General features: G+C 36.8%; 1 protein-coding gene across 8 annotated transcripts in view; it reads right to left on the bottom strand.

Annotated features, from left to right (window-relative positions):
• The window catches only part of PARD3B (par-3 family cell polarity regulator beta), a 392,041-nt gene that overhangs the window by 207,709 nt on the left and 167,757 nt on the right, over window positions 1–16,575 (bottom strand). For all 8 annotated transcript variants that reach the window (XR_010440948.1, XM_064717877.1, XM_064717876.1 and 5 more), the window contains 5 exons: window positions 13,255–13,341; window positions 9,578–9,703; window positions 4,711–5,066; window positions 2,932–3,071; window positions 2,024–2,152 (listed from right to left, as the gene is read on the bottom strand). Coding sequence is in view for 7 of the 8 variants with exons in the window: in XM_064717877.1 (XP_064573947.1) it covers window positions 2,024–2,152; window positions 2,932–3,071; window positions 4,711–5,066; window positions 9,578–9,703; window positions 13,255–13,341 (838 nt within the window). In the remaining variant the exon portion in view is untranslated. The remainder of the gene's footprint in view (window positions 1–2,023; window positions 2,153–2,931; window positions 3,072–4,710; window positions 5,067–9,577; window positions 9,704–13,254; window positions 13,342–16,575) is intronic.

Below are 16,575 nucleotides of genomic sequence, written 5' to 3' on the forward strand. Positions count from 1 at the left end.
TTGTTAAGACTATTCTCAGACACCTCATGAATTCTAACAAGCATTGTGTTCGCATGTTAGCATCAACATCTGGTAGCTTAGTGGGATGGTAACTCTCACTTTTGCTGTAAGCTACCAGATGTTGCTGAAGGGCTTTTTAATTTAGATGGGCTGGTTCCATAAATTTATGTAATATATTTCAGTAATTCTCATTTTTATTATGTTGTACTTGACTGGGATAACGAGGAACACAGAGCAGTATTAGAATTCCCCCATCCTCACTGTTACAGTCAGGGCCAGTGCTTGTGCATCATTCTATCACAGAGAAAGCAATCTAAGAGAAGGTCAAGCCAGCAGGATAAATGTGGCTACTTCCTGGATTTCAATCATGCCAGTCATAAGTAAATCACCCATTGAAAGGTAGTTAATCCTCGCTGTAGAGACTAAAATTTATTATCACACAATTGTGGCAGGTAGAATATAAACAGCTTTTGGATTCTTCCAATCTTTTATACACACACACTGCTACAGTGATTTCCAGAAGAATTCACACCATGACAATACATAATAAGTATAATGTTGGGGGAACAGGAGAGAAAAGAGAAGAATGCATACTTTTTAACGTACATTTTTAAAGTAATGTGCTTTATTATAACTTAAAAAACCCAGAAAACACTATTAATGGCTAGTGATTTCAAAAAGCAAGCTCTTATTTAGAAGAGCTGGTGAATGAAAAGAAATTCTACATAGAATAGATAGATTAGTACTTTGATACTCAAATTTCCCTCTGATCCACACAGACACTGACTCTACAACTCAGGGCTTACTCAGCAGAGCAATTCAATGACAAACTTTGATGCTTTGGCAATCACTGACAACAAATGCCCAATAACAAGGCTGAAAACCACCATTATGCTCCTTAAAAATTACACAATAAAAAGGAAAAATGGATACAAAAATAGTTTAGCTAAGACACTTCACAACTGCTCACAAGAAAAAGTGGGCAGCAGCAGCACAAGAGAAACGACTCACATGAGAGAACCTGAACACCCTTCCAGCTCCCTATCCTGTCACAGGCAACCCTGACCTCAGCAAGGTCCTACTGGCAACAGGGAAACAAGAGGACAACTGTCAGCAATGTTCTGTGAGGAAACATAACGGAGTACTTCTGTAGAAGATCCTGACAACAGTCTAAAGGAAAAGCAAGAAGGCAGCATCTTAAGGAAAGGATGAAGGCGGTTTGTGTTCTTTGAAGGAGATAAAACGAGACAAAAGCAGGAAATGCTGTCCTTCCCTTATCCTGAGGACTTAATGAAAGGTCAAGTATAGCCATCAATCAAGATAAGGAAGAGGGAACCAAAGAAATGACCTTCTCTGAGGGGAAACAAGCATGTATCAGATAGCACTTTTACTCTGATGCAGTTCCCTATGTGAGAGAAAAGAGAACAGAGTTTCATGCCAGTGTTAATAGAAAACAAAAGTGAAAATTAAGTACTTCAGAAGGAAAAAAGACAACCAAAAGCCTAATAAGTCAAAGGCTAGCAGCCAAGGAAAAGCTTGCTTCTAAAATTTGTAAGGAGGGCAGCAGAATTCTATTCCTCACCACTCCTGCAACTGGGCACCTGGCTTATGAGACATCTCCTGGGGGCAGCCACCCTCACTAGCTTGCCAGTGATAAGCTGCAAGCTAATTACATGCACTTTAAATTTCTGGTTTAGAGCTTGTTGCTTTTCTGAAAGAGAATAACCCATTTTTAGTTATGCTTGACCTCACGCTTGCAAAATTAATTTACAGTATTCCTCTGTGAGTTATGCTTATGCTGTCATTTTTGGGGATGAAAAATCAGATTGTGTGGAATTGCATCTATAGTAGATAAAAACCAACACCCTCAAAATCAAATTTGAGTATAAATACTTCTTGGAAACAAGCTTTATGTGACTACCTCTTATTGTAATTTCTCAGCTGACAATTTCTATTTCCTGGGCTAGTATTTAACCATGGAATTGTTTCAAAGTCACTCTTTGGGAAAGAATAACAAGTTTACCAGCTCTCGAGGTAGAAAGGCCTCCTCCTGACGAGCCACAATCAGACAGACAGTCTCGCCTTGCTTTGTGCTTCTCAGCATAGCTACAAGCTCTTCCTGGGTCCTGCCAGTGATGTCCCGTCCATTCACCTATCAGCCACAAAAGAACAGAGGGTGTCTTATCTCTGACTGCCTTTCAGCAGGTTTATTAGGTTCTCCTCACCTAACACAGGTGTCATTCAGCGACTGAGAGCAAAGAAGAATCAGCAACAGCTCCCATACTGCCTCCCCCTCTGGCCCTGCACAAATTACTTAACCTTTCTCCTCCTCATTTTCACCATCTGTTAAAGCAGCTCTGTAGTACTTACTCGCCTTGCAGGGGGTTTGTGAGACTTAATTAGTTTGTAAAGCACTTTGAAGATGAAAAGTGCAGAAACAAGACCTTAGTATTAAAACTGTTTACCTTAAGAGCTTTTTGAGGTTAGTAAGTAGAAATAACCCATTAGATAATAAGATTGTAAGTCACAAGATATCTGAAAATTTTCAACAGACCAATTTGAGCAAAATTGCCTTAAAATGAGCACTTTACCAGCTTGATATTAACTGGAGATTTTTGTATATGGCTTAAGAGGCTAGACATGTTTTGGTCCTAAATCAATACATTTATCTGTTTTAAAACCCAAGATTTTATCATGTTCCCCTTGTTCAAACACCTCAAGGACCCTTGTGAAAAGAACCATTTTTCCACCTCATGGTGTAAAGCACTTGTTGACAAACAAGTGACATAGAAACTGTGAGCATGACTTTTTAAACCAAGGGCAAGGACTGTAGTTCCATACATCAATAATATGTATGAGGAAATAGAACATTTATGACAGAGTTAGCAATCAATTTTAAGCAATGCAAATACAAAGGATGTTTATCCTAACCTCCAGGATTCTGTCTCCTGACTGCAAACGACCATCTTTCACTGCTGCACCTTTTGGTAAAATATTCTTCACAAAGATTGGACCAGGACCATGTACTGAAGAGTCTCTGGTAACCACTGTGAAACCAAGTCCTTCTGGACCTAGAATGTCAGATGGGGAACACACAACATAAATTTCAACATGTCAACAATGATTATTAAAAGTAAGCAAACAATGTCAGCAAGATATCCCAGAGATAACTCCTAAAAATCCTGACCACTCATTCATGTTAACTCTTAAAAAAAGAAAGTAAACAAAAAGCTGTAAACGCAAGCCAATCTTCTGCATGGTTTGGAGAAGTCTACTGATGTCCAAACATATACCCAAACACTTTTGAAACAGCAAAAGATGCAAATACTTAGGGTAGGGTAGGCTCATAATAACAAAAAACAAGAAAGAACTCTCTTTTTAAAGCATTTGCCTTTTCTATAGGTCACTACAATATTAATCCTCACTTTAATGTCAATTGTTTTTCATGGAATCAGAGCAATTTGAATTGTTTATTTATAAGCATAAATATAATTTAGCAGGTTTTACTGAAATTTGGTAAATAGGAAAAATATCACATTATTTGAATGGAAAACTTGATGATGTGCTGTTCAGAAAGGACAAAGTGGTATTTCTAACCTTCCATTAAATGAAGTTGTTTGCTGCTTAGAAATAAACAACCTCAAGTGTTAACAGATATGCTATAACAAAAATAAATATTAGCAGGTATTGCTTATAAGCCACTAAAATCACTGGGAATAGCAGAGGCCATAAAAATCTTTTTATATTGAGTGGTATTTCTACCCATGTAGTAGTTTTCAAAGATATCATGATGTCAGTATCACATTGATATAATTTCCAGAAATATAAATGTTTCAAAATCGAAAGCATTAGATCTAGAATAGGGACATTCTTAAATGGGTTTCATTAACACAAAGATGAAGAGTTCAGAAGTAAAAATAAGTGATTTAGGTAAAGAAACAACAAAAATTAAGAAATGAGAGCTTGATTACATTCATAAGGTGTTGTGAGCATAAAGCTACAGACAGTTTCAAAAGGGCCACTTCTAGGATCAAATTTTACTCTCAGCCAAATCAGAGACAGAAATCAAATAAAAAATACAAATGCTAATTGGAAATTTCTTAAGCACATTTTACTACATGTTCCTAAACCTGTTATTCCATTCAAAGACACACAGCTGCATGGTGCAGCAATTAAAGTTATACACACAAATTTGGCCTCCTGACAGCTGAATAAATATGAAAGAAAGAAAGGTTTGCAGAGAATAAAAAAGAGAAAGACAGGTAAATCTGTGGTCAAGCTCTTGGAAAACATGAAATGGCAGAGTAGATTTTTAAACATATCTTTAAAAGAACATCATAACACTGTTGAGGTCAATTAGTCGATTAAATAAAATAACAAAGGTGACCAGCAAACAGTTCAAACTTTGATTCTATACATGTCAAAAGACTGAACCATCTCTTAAAATCACTTGTTGCTAATGAAATTGCTTCCACAGTCAGTAACAGAGATGTCTTAATCAGTAAGTCTGGATAACACACCTCCAAAATTTATGAAAAAGCCCACTGTAAAAATAATTACTCTTTACATTGCTATACCTTTGGAAAGTTTTGGAACTTTTAAATGATAAATAACTTGTTTGTGTCTTCAACGTCACTTGTTAAATTAAAAGTTAAGGCATTACTATAGAGAACATGATATCAAATTAATCATATCATCACTAAGACTTACCTTTTTTCAGGTCTATCTTTATTTTCTTTGCATTTCTCTTATTGCCAAATCCCATAAGTGGAGAGAGTGACGGAGAAGAAGGCTTTCTACCCAGACGTGGGAGGTTGGGACTCTTAGCTTGTTGCAGTGCTCCCTGTACACCTGACTCCAAGATTGCTCCAGAAATATTAATAGTTTTCACAGCAGGTTTTGGATGAAGAGGGGGTGGAATTTTTGTTTTTGTAACTCCTTCTTCGTTATTCAGAATACAAAGAGGAGCAATAGCAGACTTTTCATACTGCTCTCGGTTATACGGAGGAAGGACCTCCAAGATGACACTTTGAAATTTCATTGCCTGACGGAAGATGTCCTGAGCCCTTTAAAAGAAAGATAAGAAAATTCATATGACAAACTAGAAAATGTGGGCAAAATTTGAAGTTGTTTACAGTGAATAAGATGAAAGTTTACATTATGTTTACAACTATAGTGTCCCTTTTTTAGAAAAGTACACATGAAATAAGATTTCAAAACATTTCCTTACATTTCGAGTAGGAGCAGCATATCTGTTGGAATTCCTAAGATGCTATGAAAACATACCAGCCAGAATAAACTGATGAACACATTTCTTCATGCAGAGCATCAGAAAGGGAAGGTCTGATGGCAAAAGACTGCTGAAGATAGACCTTGCTGCTTTTTTCAAGAGCTTGTCTGTTATGTATTTTCTTGTTGGCATAGAGGCACACTGAGCACTCATCACCAATTGTTCTGGTGAATACATCTACTCCAAGCAAGCTCAACTCTCCATTTTTTCCAAATCCAGTCTAATTGCTCCTCAGATTCCTTTGTAATCCCTAATGCAACTCCTGGTTGATTCCACAGCAATAAAATAGGATGAGGGTATGGGATACATAGACGCTAGGAAACAAATCTGATGATCAAAGTGGTGCAATTATTTGTGTTTTTACATAAATGGATAAATAAATAGGTCGATATTACTCACATCTTTCAAGCAGTAACCTTTTGCAATGTGGATATGAAGATTTCACATAATCCGTGTTTTTACTGATGTGCTCATATCAGCACCAAAAACTGTGTTAGAGCATTTAATGGAACTATTCCCTTTGATACTGATACGGCAACGGAGAACGGCTTTAAACAAACAGAGAAAGATTGAGGCCAGACATTAAGAAGAAATTCCCTACTCAGAGGGTAGTGAGGTACTTGAACAGGTTGCCCAGAGAAGCTCTGGATCCCCCATCCTTGGCAATGTACAAGGCCAGGCTGGATGGGGCCCTGAACAACCTGATCTAGTATGTGACATCCCTGTCCATGCCTGTGGGGTTGGAATGAGATCATCTTTAAGGTCCCATCGAACCCAAACCATTCTATAATTCTGTGAACTGATACCATGGTAACAACACCATGCTCAGATTCCCATGCACTGTAAGGAGGATTAAGACAAGTTGGCCAAAAGAACTGCTCATAAAGCCTTCCCTGGATTTTGAATAACCTGTAGATTTAGACAATCAAGCCATGTTACAAACCTTGGATTCTAAAGGAACAAAGGAGACTTTCTTCTTTCTATGCTTTTCTCTCCTACCTTCTGTTGAAAGGGATGGATTTTCTTCCATACTGCAGAAGACCACTTGAGTATGAACAGAAGAAGTAGCTCAAGTGCAGTTTGAGAATTAAAAACTGAAAACTTCTGCTTAGCTGAATTGAGGCAAGAGGGAAAGTAATGGCTACATTAAATTTTAAATAAATCATAGAGCCCTTCTAAGAACATTGTACTTAACTCCTACCCTTCTGTGGTATGTTTGTCAGTCTGAGTTACTATTTTGCTCAAGTCCTGGCTTTGGATTTATACTCAGTTATGTAACAGGAATCAATGTTTAAAGTACTTCTGAAATTTTTTTTTTTTTTTTTTTTTTTTTTACACTGACACAGGAAGGAAGGCACTGCAAATATAAATGTCTTGAAAACACACCTACTGCTTTCCCAGATGAACGGAGTTGCACAATATATCCACCTTGCAACTGCAGGTGGTGGAAAAGAGGCTGTTTTAAGAGGGTTTTCTGTAGCATGAAGACATTGAAGTCAGGGGTCAGTCCCAATGGGTACTGCTGTGGGAAAGAACCAGTCTTGCCACACTGACTGCAAAAGCATCAAGAATCAGAATAGCAACATTCACTGACAGGTGATGCTGTCAGAGAGAAATCTCAAATTTGGAAAAGAAACGTAGCAGGGAGAATGTTGTAGGGAGGCATTCTTTTAGTATCACCCTCAAGGGTTGCGTTTCAGAGCTGTAACAGACTGGGCTCCAGTGTCTCAGCAGAGATTATAGGTTATCCATTCACCTATAGCCTGTCAAAGTTGTCAAGGACAGACCTTACCCTGATAGTAGAAGCCATGGCACACTTCCAGCATAAAGGATGTAAAACGTTAACTCTGTTTCTTTCACACCCCATCTTCATCCTTGTAAGTAGCTGCTTGGTCTTATGTTACAAGGTAATTTAATAACTCAGTTTCAAAAGGTTAATATTTAAAATATATGCAAGAAAAAACATAAGATCTCCTTCAAACAAAAATTAGTGGAAATCACTCAAGACATCCTATGGGAAAGTCTAAATGCAGTCTTCAGGGGCAAAATAACTGGCTACACTTCAAAGGGAAAAACTAATGAATGGAGAAATTTATATTTCTTGAGACCCCAAGTGCATACTTTAAAGAAGTAAGAGAGTCAGTTAAAAGAGGTGCTAGAAACTCTGCAGCACAACAGAATGTAATTGAATAGATTAGCAGCAAATGAAAAAGTAGACCAACAGTCCCAATATATAGCTATTATAAACGTGGGAATACAGAAAGTAGGCTGCTGCTACAGCTGCAGAAGCAGAAATTGTCAGGAGCAATACTAGAAAGTCTCTGCTGAAATTAGAAAGAGACACCATGTAACAGTCTAAGTGTTAAAACAGCTTTTACAAGGTTTATGAAGAAATGTCAATTTGAAACCAGCCAACAGATTTTCCTCTCTAAGGAGAATCTGATTGTTATTTCTGGGTCAACAGTCACTGGAACAACACTTGGTTGTAGCTTTTACAATTAGTGGATTTCTTTAACTTGGACTTCTGTCAGGTTAGCACAGTTACATCATGCAAGATGAAAACTAAAGGCATGCTCAAGGAGATTAGCTTCAGCCTGGAAAGAGTCTTCAGCCAGTCTCCGCAGCCAGGGAAGAGAGATGATGTAGAAAAGTATTTTGGAAAATAATTCAGCAGAACAACTCAAGATTTGGAAATATGTTAGAGCTCATCTAAAATGTTCTCCCCTGTTCCCAAACAGACATTAGGCCCTCAATACTTGTATTTTTCCCTCAATTGCCACTGCAACCACACTACTTGGTTTTGTAATATAAGGAAACTTAGCCCAACAAAATTAGGCTCTGCTCTGAGTCATCTTTAAGACACTTTTCTCTCCCAATAACAGAGAGAGAGTCTAACAAGACCAATCTCTTTAAGCTAACTCTTATGGTAAATAGTCCTTCCAACTCCTAAAACTCTACACAAGATTTTAGAAAGTGTCCTGCATGTTGCATTTTGAAGGAAAGTCTGACAGAGTACTAGAAAATTTCCTGAAGTATTTCTAACTGCCCCACAATCTAGAAATCTTACAGAAAAACATGCAGAGTCCTCCACTCCACAAACACCTCACAGGCTGAAAGCCTTTGGAGATGTAGTTACACTCAGAAGAAAACACAGAGGAGACAACACATTGTAAAGAAAGGATCACACAGGATTTTGAAAAGAGAGGTTTTGATTCAAGCAAACCTTATTTGCAAAATTTCATTAGCAAACTGCACAGTGGGGCAATGAATTAACAAGATACAGACAGACAATTATGTTCTGCTAAAATTGATATCTTATTTAGGAATAGCATGGATGGAAGAGAATGGCACATATAGAGCCGTTCTGTAAAGCAAAGTGCTTTTACCACCAAATATGCAGAAAGCTGTAACTAAAAAGCTATAAGGAGGAAAAAAAGCAGTCTCAGAAACAAGAATACCTATGCTACAGAACTACACTGGTTTCATGAAAACTTATTTTGCAAATATTTATTCCTAACTGTGAAATTAATGTATTTGATTTTAGTCTAGAAGCCTTGAACATTTGGCTTACTGTTTATAAAGTTAAGCCTCGACTCCCTTGACATCTCAGTAAGTTTTTGTTATATTATAAACAATCACTCAGTTGTCTGAACATATGGATTGAGAGCAAAAACAAATTACTATTTAATTACTACAGTAAATATCGTGAAATTTGAGAGGCTATTCTTTTGAGCAACAATGCCACATTAATCCATAGATGATCAAAACAACCTGTTAGTTAAAAATTATTTGAGATAGATAATAAATGTCAACAGACTTTTAATAAAAGTCATAAGAAGTAAGACTTTCCATTTAGCTCAAGTAATCATACTCTGACAGTAGAAGTATTTTTAAAAAATTAATGCTTGAAAAGCTGCAGCACAATAAAAACATCTTATTTCATTTGCAAAAGAACATTAAACACCATGCTGTTATGTTGACTCATTCTGAAGGTCTTATGAAATAAAAAGTTACAAAGAGAATATGGTAAAAGCAATAGAAGAACTAGAAAGGCAAGATAGCAACTACAAAACTTAATGCTATTAAATTAGGTAAGCACAGTAAGTTCACTAAAACTCCTCAAATTACATCTTATTTGGAGGTTTCAGAAAGAAATTATGAAGTTTCTGCCACATAGCAATTTCATAGGCTTTTTTTTTTCTGAAATCAGTATTAATCCCTTTACAAATCACTTAAACACAGCGCTGCATAATATCCTGGCTAGTTAAAATATAAACCAGCACTTACTGTGCAAAGGTTTTATCTGTAAGGTCCACATGGTTTATCTTCACAATGCATTCATTTTCATGGAAAAGACCATCACGCCTAGATCTGCTGTTTTCCTCAATACCACGGATGAAGAGTCCCAGCATCCTAAAATGCAAAACATTGGTGCAAACTGTCCTTATTGTGCTGACACAAATTCAGAGAAGTAAAAACAGATATTAATCTCTACTGTGTATGAAACGATAGAGTAGACTGACTCCCTATGTAAGAAGTGCTTAACCTAGAGGAAGGTTTCAGCTGACTAATTAATGAAATAGGGGGGATTCAAAAAAATATAATGAAAAATTGCAGTACACTAATGCTTTACTACTTGCAAGAACTTGGGGAGCATTAAGTCCTGTAGGTCATACTTGGAGAAACAGAGGAAAACACCTAGACCCCTCTCCAGTTAAAAATGTCAGTATAGCTTATGCCATATTTTTCTGCCACTGCTTCAAGTAAAAGCACAAACAGATTAAAAGTAATTTTCTACCTTGACTACAATAAAATAAACAGGAGTTAGAATGAGATGGAAAACTAACTGACTTTTCTACTTCTGTAAACACCTATGAAATTTTCAGTTGCCAAAGCCCCTTGCTTTGATACAAGACAGCAATACTACTCATTGATGTGGCAGGACATCAGCAGAACATCAACACCCAAGCTCTTTGTTAACAAATTAAGTGCAAGTGAAAATGGAGGTGCAGCACAGAATAATGCAATAAGTGTGCCAGTATGGATGGTGCAAAATTCCAGTGTTGCTTACTCTGCTAGGAGCACTTGGCTAATCCTGGCCTACCTGGAACACTGCTGTGTTGCAAACTATAATTCAACACGGCTATAGCCAATGATACACTACAGTGTGCAAAAATTCCTGACAACAGTGCGTTTGTAAAGAACTTCTATAATCAATCTTTGTCCACTAAATTTCCATACCAGTTCAGCATCAAAGATGGTCATCAAGGATGACCTTTAGAGACCATTTTCTATTGGTTATACTTCATAAAATATTAATGTGCAATTTTCAATGTGCCAGCACTCCAATCACAAAGCAGAAGTCCTGTATTTTTGTCTCAGATTGATGACTGCCTCTCATATCTAAAGTCCATTCAACAGATTCACAGTACACCATCAACTAATTCAAGCGACACTATATTCACTGAGCATTTGATTTTAGATTTACTGTCTAACAACAATAAAAAAAATTTGTAGTTTTGTCCTATCAATTACTAAGTGAAAAACTAGTTTCTACAGAATATTAGTTCTTTGCAGTATCTAACAGAAAAAAGTGATTTCATAGCATAAAGATTCTCTTGTAACAAGTGTTTTCCTTCCCAAAGGATTAAAAAGGGTAATGATGGTGAGGGGCCACAGCCCTTTTGATGACATCCAACTAGTGGCAATCAAAAACCTTAACCCTAAGAACTAACTAAATACAACTAGAACTACCTAAATACAACTGTGTTAAAATGCAAACCAGTAAAAGTACAGAAATAAATGAAATTACAAATTAAGTTGGTTGCTCACTAATCCTGTGTGCTTGGATACTGCATTCACATATGCAATAGGATGGCCTACCTGTCTGAAACTTGAGTGTGCTGTACTGCCCACGAGCCTTGAGTTATATAGACTAAGGCAGTTTGAATTAATTCCTCCATTACTTTCTTCCACAGCCTAAATTTTACCATTTTAATTCACTATTAAATTTTAATTTCCTGTTTTGAATGATATTTAAGTGCAAAAGAAAGGGGAAAAATGATTTCCATTACTTTTGTAGTTCCTGTATAAACTAAGACTTTGTAAATTAATATGATATTTTAATGACCTGTAGAAAAATTTTGGCCTGCAGCAGCACCATGCTAAAGCCAGCATTACCTTATTAGAAGATAACTTTACAATTGAAATACCAGACCCAGCTAGTCAGAGCCAGCATGTCCTCATAAATTCTATTATGTCACCAAAAGAAATAAAATATGCTCTTCTGTACTTTCTCATGTTATGATGAGTCACAATTTATATTCTGGTCTCAGAATAGATGAAAAAAAGAGGGTCAAGCCATTTAAGCCAGTCCAGTGCTTTAACAAAGGTATCAGTACAGTTCTGCCAAGAGCTGTCTTAAAATGTAAAGACAACTACCTAAACCAGTACCTCAGTTGTCAAAGACCTCCTCTACTCCAGCAGATCCCCAAAAGCATTTCTAAGTAAGGACACATTAACATGAATACAATGTATGCCAAGAACTCTTCTTCTTGCAGGTCTTTAAAAGCAGCTCTCAACACAGCAATACTTAAGTACAAAACTGCATTTCAGTCACAACAATTACTGATTTTAATAGCTTGCAATTTCATCAAAATTGTTTTACTGAAAGATCTTATAGTATGGTGTACCCACTACAGCCTTCATGGCATGCCTATATCAAGGAGCTCTGGTCTGCATCTCAGAATGGTAACAAACACAGGTGGCTTTCTCAAGACCAACAGGCAGCCCAAAAAGCCAAGGACACAACTTGGATCTCTGACAGTTGCCACTGAAGACCAACTTTCTTCTTGGGACAGTGATGCCATTTTACAGGCAGCAGATGGACATCTATTTTCCCTTTTGGTAAATAAAACAATCTGAATTAATTTGGGTCCACTCACAAATTCAAATCTTGCCAAGAAAACAGACCTTTACAAGGTAACTCAATCCTTCACATTCTCTGTCCTACATGAATTGACAAGTAAAGAAATATTCAAGAATTAGACAATTTTTACTTTTGCAATAATTGGCTTTGTGTAACAGGCAGACATTTTACTATAAAGCAGTGTCATTTATGGGTCTGGCAATTTCCCATCTCTTATTCACGGCTGCCAGTGTCAAATTAACTCTCTGGCTAAGCCTCTGTATGTCAAATTTCAGCCTAGATTTTTTTTTTTTAACACATCCTAGTTACATAGCTTGGAAAACAGCTATAATGAAAATGCTGACGCAGTCTTAACTACAGCACATCAGTATGAGCACGCTACTATAATAGGCTTTTGTGATCTCGATGGACTTGGTTAAATCATTTATAATTAAAGTAATTGTATTGTGACAAAAAAAGGTTCATGGTATAGAGCACATTTTATAAATGCTATGCAATCAAATCTGAAAGATGGCTTGAAAAGTATGAGGTATGAGGAGGCAAGCAATTTCTTGACTCTTCTTGTCTGGTATGTCTCTAAGGAAGAGACTCTGCAGAGATATTCAATTAGGAACAACAAAACAACAAACAAAAACAAACAAGCCCACAAGAGCACAAGAAAACCAACCCAACACCACACAAAACTACTGAGTCCAGTTTACCATTCAGAGAATAAAAGCTGGGACAATTAAAAGGGCATACATGAATACAGATGATAGTACTGACTCAAAGCAATTGGACATGGCACTTCAGACTGTGGTCTAGTCGACAAGATGGAGATCTATCAATGGTTGGACTCAAGTATTTTTGAGGTCTTTTCTAACCTAAATGATTCTATGGTTGCCTTATACAGAACTAGGACTAGTAAATATTTTGGTAATGGACGAGCACCATAGACCAATTTTTGTCTTCCTTCAGGTAAACAGGCATTTTAAGATAAGCACAAATGAAATCCTTTCATTAATATACTTCTTGAGCAATGCAGAAACTATCTTACCTTCCACTCAAGGATGAAAAAAAGGGCACTACATGTATTCCCAAGGGTCCACCTTCTCCAGAAATCTCCACTGTTTTTGTCATTTCACTGAAAAAGAGCACATGGAAACAAATCTCATAAGCTTATTCAGAGAATTCTCCATAGTCTTTGAATATCTCTATATCTCCATATATCAATAAAACAAATTCCTGATTGATCAGATAGCAGAAAGGGTAGAAAAAATATTTTACTCAGAGCTCACTAATATATGAAAATAAAATGAAAAGTAAAACAGTCATGAAATTCTTTAATTGTTTTAGATTAGCATTTGTGCTTTTTAAAAGGGAAAGAAATCAAATACTAGACATTTTCGTAAGTTAACCTTCAAGTAAATTAATTAGAATACTAAATAATAAGCTTTTATGTGAGGAGAGACTTAATCATCAAAAAAAAAAAGGCAGAGGGGAGGGTTATTTTACATGTTTTTAATTTAAGCTCCATGTGAGTTGCTTCAATTTTCCCATGTGGCCACATTATAAACACAAAGATCACACAGAAAGGACATTGAGACTTTCAAGTCAAATCCTATTTAATATACTGATTTCTTCCCTCAGTTGCATAAAACCTCTGTGATGAACAAAGAACAAAAATTGTGATCAGTAGTGCAACTCAGCTCATTTTATCAAGTTTCCTTCCTCTAACACTGTTATTAAAAACCTCTGTATTATCTCTGACAGACTTATGCTGTTTCATGGCATGTGCTGTTTCACTTCCTATTGACTATTGTACACTGTCAGCCTCACAGTGACCTTAACTCTATTCTGGGTGACATGACTGGAAAAGGAAGGTACTTGAACTGGCTAGAACCTAAAAAATTTAGCAATGTCTGTATTTCAGCAGACCTGGTTCCTTCATTCCACAATAGTGTCCATCTTCCAAAATACTCCCTCCCACAGTACTGAACACCCCTAGCACTCAGGATCGGTGGCCAGCAGTCAACTCCTGGGCACACCCATTCAGAACACGCCAGCCGTGAGCTCTGTGTGCCTGCCAACCCTTCAGTGTGCACAGAACACGTGAAACTGAACCAAATGGCCACTTCAGATGCTGCCCCGAGTTAAACACTCAGTCTAACTGATCAAGTGCAGACTGCTAGAGAGAAAGAGACTTCTGATCCTTCCCTGTGCACCAGGTCTAGAGAGCACACGTTCGCTAGATAAGACAACCAAGCAGATTCTTTACTATCACCCTGCCCTCCCTACCTCAGATGATTTTTCACAAGTACCACAACTTCCTCTGGCACCAGTTGACTGATCTTGCTGAACCATGGTTTTATGATCATTTGATTTGATGCAAGAATCCGCACCGAAACCCATCCGGAGTCTGTGATTGCCCTTGAAATGGCAGCACAGTCACACCACATTAGGTACAACATGAACCCAAGCGGCACAGCTGAGCCCTCTCACAAGGAGCACAATTACTCAAATGACCTTAGACAAAATCTGGCATTGCCTCCTAATAACACAGGAATATTTTTTTGTTGTTATGAACCTTTATCCAGTTGCACAATGATTAATGAGAAGCAATTTGCCCTAAATACAAAAATTCTTAGCTTGATTGGCTAAATATAGAATAAGACTGAAAAATAAGTTTATAATTTTTTTTTTTAATTAGGGAACAGAGTGAGTTTTGGGGAGCTTTTATTTTTTGCAAACTGTTCTTTAAAGAATGCTGGCACTGTAATGAACTGATGTTCTCTAGATATTAAATGGAAAGACCCTGAATAACAAGCCACCACTGATCCCAAAGTAACAGATTTACATGTTACTGTATTTATAAAACAGACACCATCAACAGGCATTTGTGGATTTTTCTTTCCTGTATTCACCACTTCATTAATCAAATGGGGAAATCCTGACAAAATCTTCCTGTAAGATTTTTTTTAATACATTTTTTTCTGGTGAGGCTGGTTAGAAAAGCTAATCAGTGTGGTTACCAAAAACCTCAAAAATGCATGCATAGGGAATTAGCTCCTCTTTCAGTTCCATCTTTTACTTCCTCCAATTCTCTTAACACACAAAGAAAGATAATTAAAGGGCTACTTATATTGTCTTTTGAACTTCTACAAAATCAAAAAGCATAAGTAAATTAAGCAGCCAAGCCCTTTAGATTCAGAAAAAAATTAGAAGTAGTGAGTGGGCTTTCATTTGCACAGGGAAAATTTAAGTAAATTACAGCTGTCCCCAAATAACCCTGTGTGCTCTAGGGAGGAGTTGTCTTCCTAAGCAACTCTAAGAAAGAGCAGGAATTTTTTTGAGGGCTATTGCGACAGGTGAGCTGTCATATTAAATCAATGTAGTCACAGTTATAAGTAGGCCGAAAGCCAAAGAAAACATACAAACTTACTTTTAAACTGAACATGAAATGTACACACTAAGAAAAATAGGCTTCTTTGTGAAAACAAATAGCCGACGTGCACATTATATATTACTTTAAAAATTTTTGGTGCATCCTAAAACTTACAGATGTTCTAGAGCACTAACGTTCAGAATAAGAGCACACTTATACATGTATTAAGAACTTAGAAATTATAATGCTAATTAAAAATCCATGAGTCTAAATAGACTTCTCCTTCTCAAATAAAAGGGACTCAGTTACATCCAAGAAGAAAACAGCCTTTGACACCAACTTTCATGGACCTTTGAGGACATGTTATTTTTTATATTGTACCTATGCAAGCATGACAGTTAAAAAATTTTAAAACCAGAACATCTGGGATTTGATTTGGTTTTTTTCATTTGTTTAAGAACCTCCAAGATTAGCGATTCAGACACATTTGGTATCATTCACTTGTTCTGTCCCTCTTCAGGCAGGTTTAATCTGCACACAAGGACAGCTGAACTCAGCACTGTACTATTTCATGCTGGCTTACAGTTTATACTGTAGTGGACAGAGTATTCAGGAACAGGGCATGGCTGAGTGAGATTCTAAATAGGATGAGCTCTAAGAATACTAATTACTAAACTCCAAAGGCACATGGGACACACAGGTGCTAGGACTCTTCAGATTGACAGAGCTAGGTTAAAAAAACTAAAGAAATATGTAGGAGAAAGCAGAATTACTGTCTTACAGGCTGATAGCTGTGACAAAAGAATGTAATTTACAGAATTTTTGCAATATTCAACACATTTTAAAAACAAACAAATACCTAAATAGAAAAAAAAAAATTGAGAAGTTATGACCTACTGCCCTTTGAAATCTCCCGTACAGATCTTAAATGCATTTTGCTGTAAAAGAAAACACATGTCTGGCCCATCAAATCAGTATTAAAAAACCAGAGGA

The sequence above is a fragment of the Zonotrichia leucophrys genome, chromosome 7, assembly GCF_028769735.1.
Source record: "Zonotrichia leucophrys gambelii isolate GWCS_2022_RI chromosome 7, RI_Zleu_2.0, whole genome shotgun sequence".
NCBI lineage: Eukaryota > Metazoa > Chordata > Aves > Passeriformes > Passerellidae > Zonotrichia > Zonotrichia leucophrys.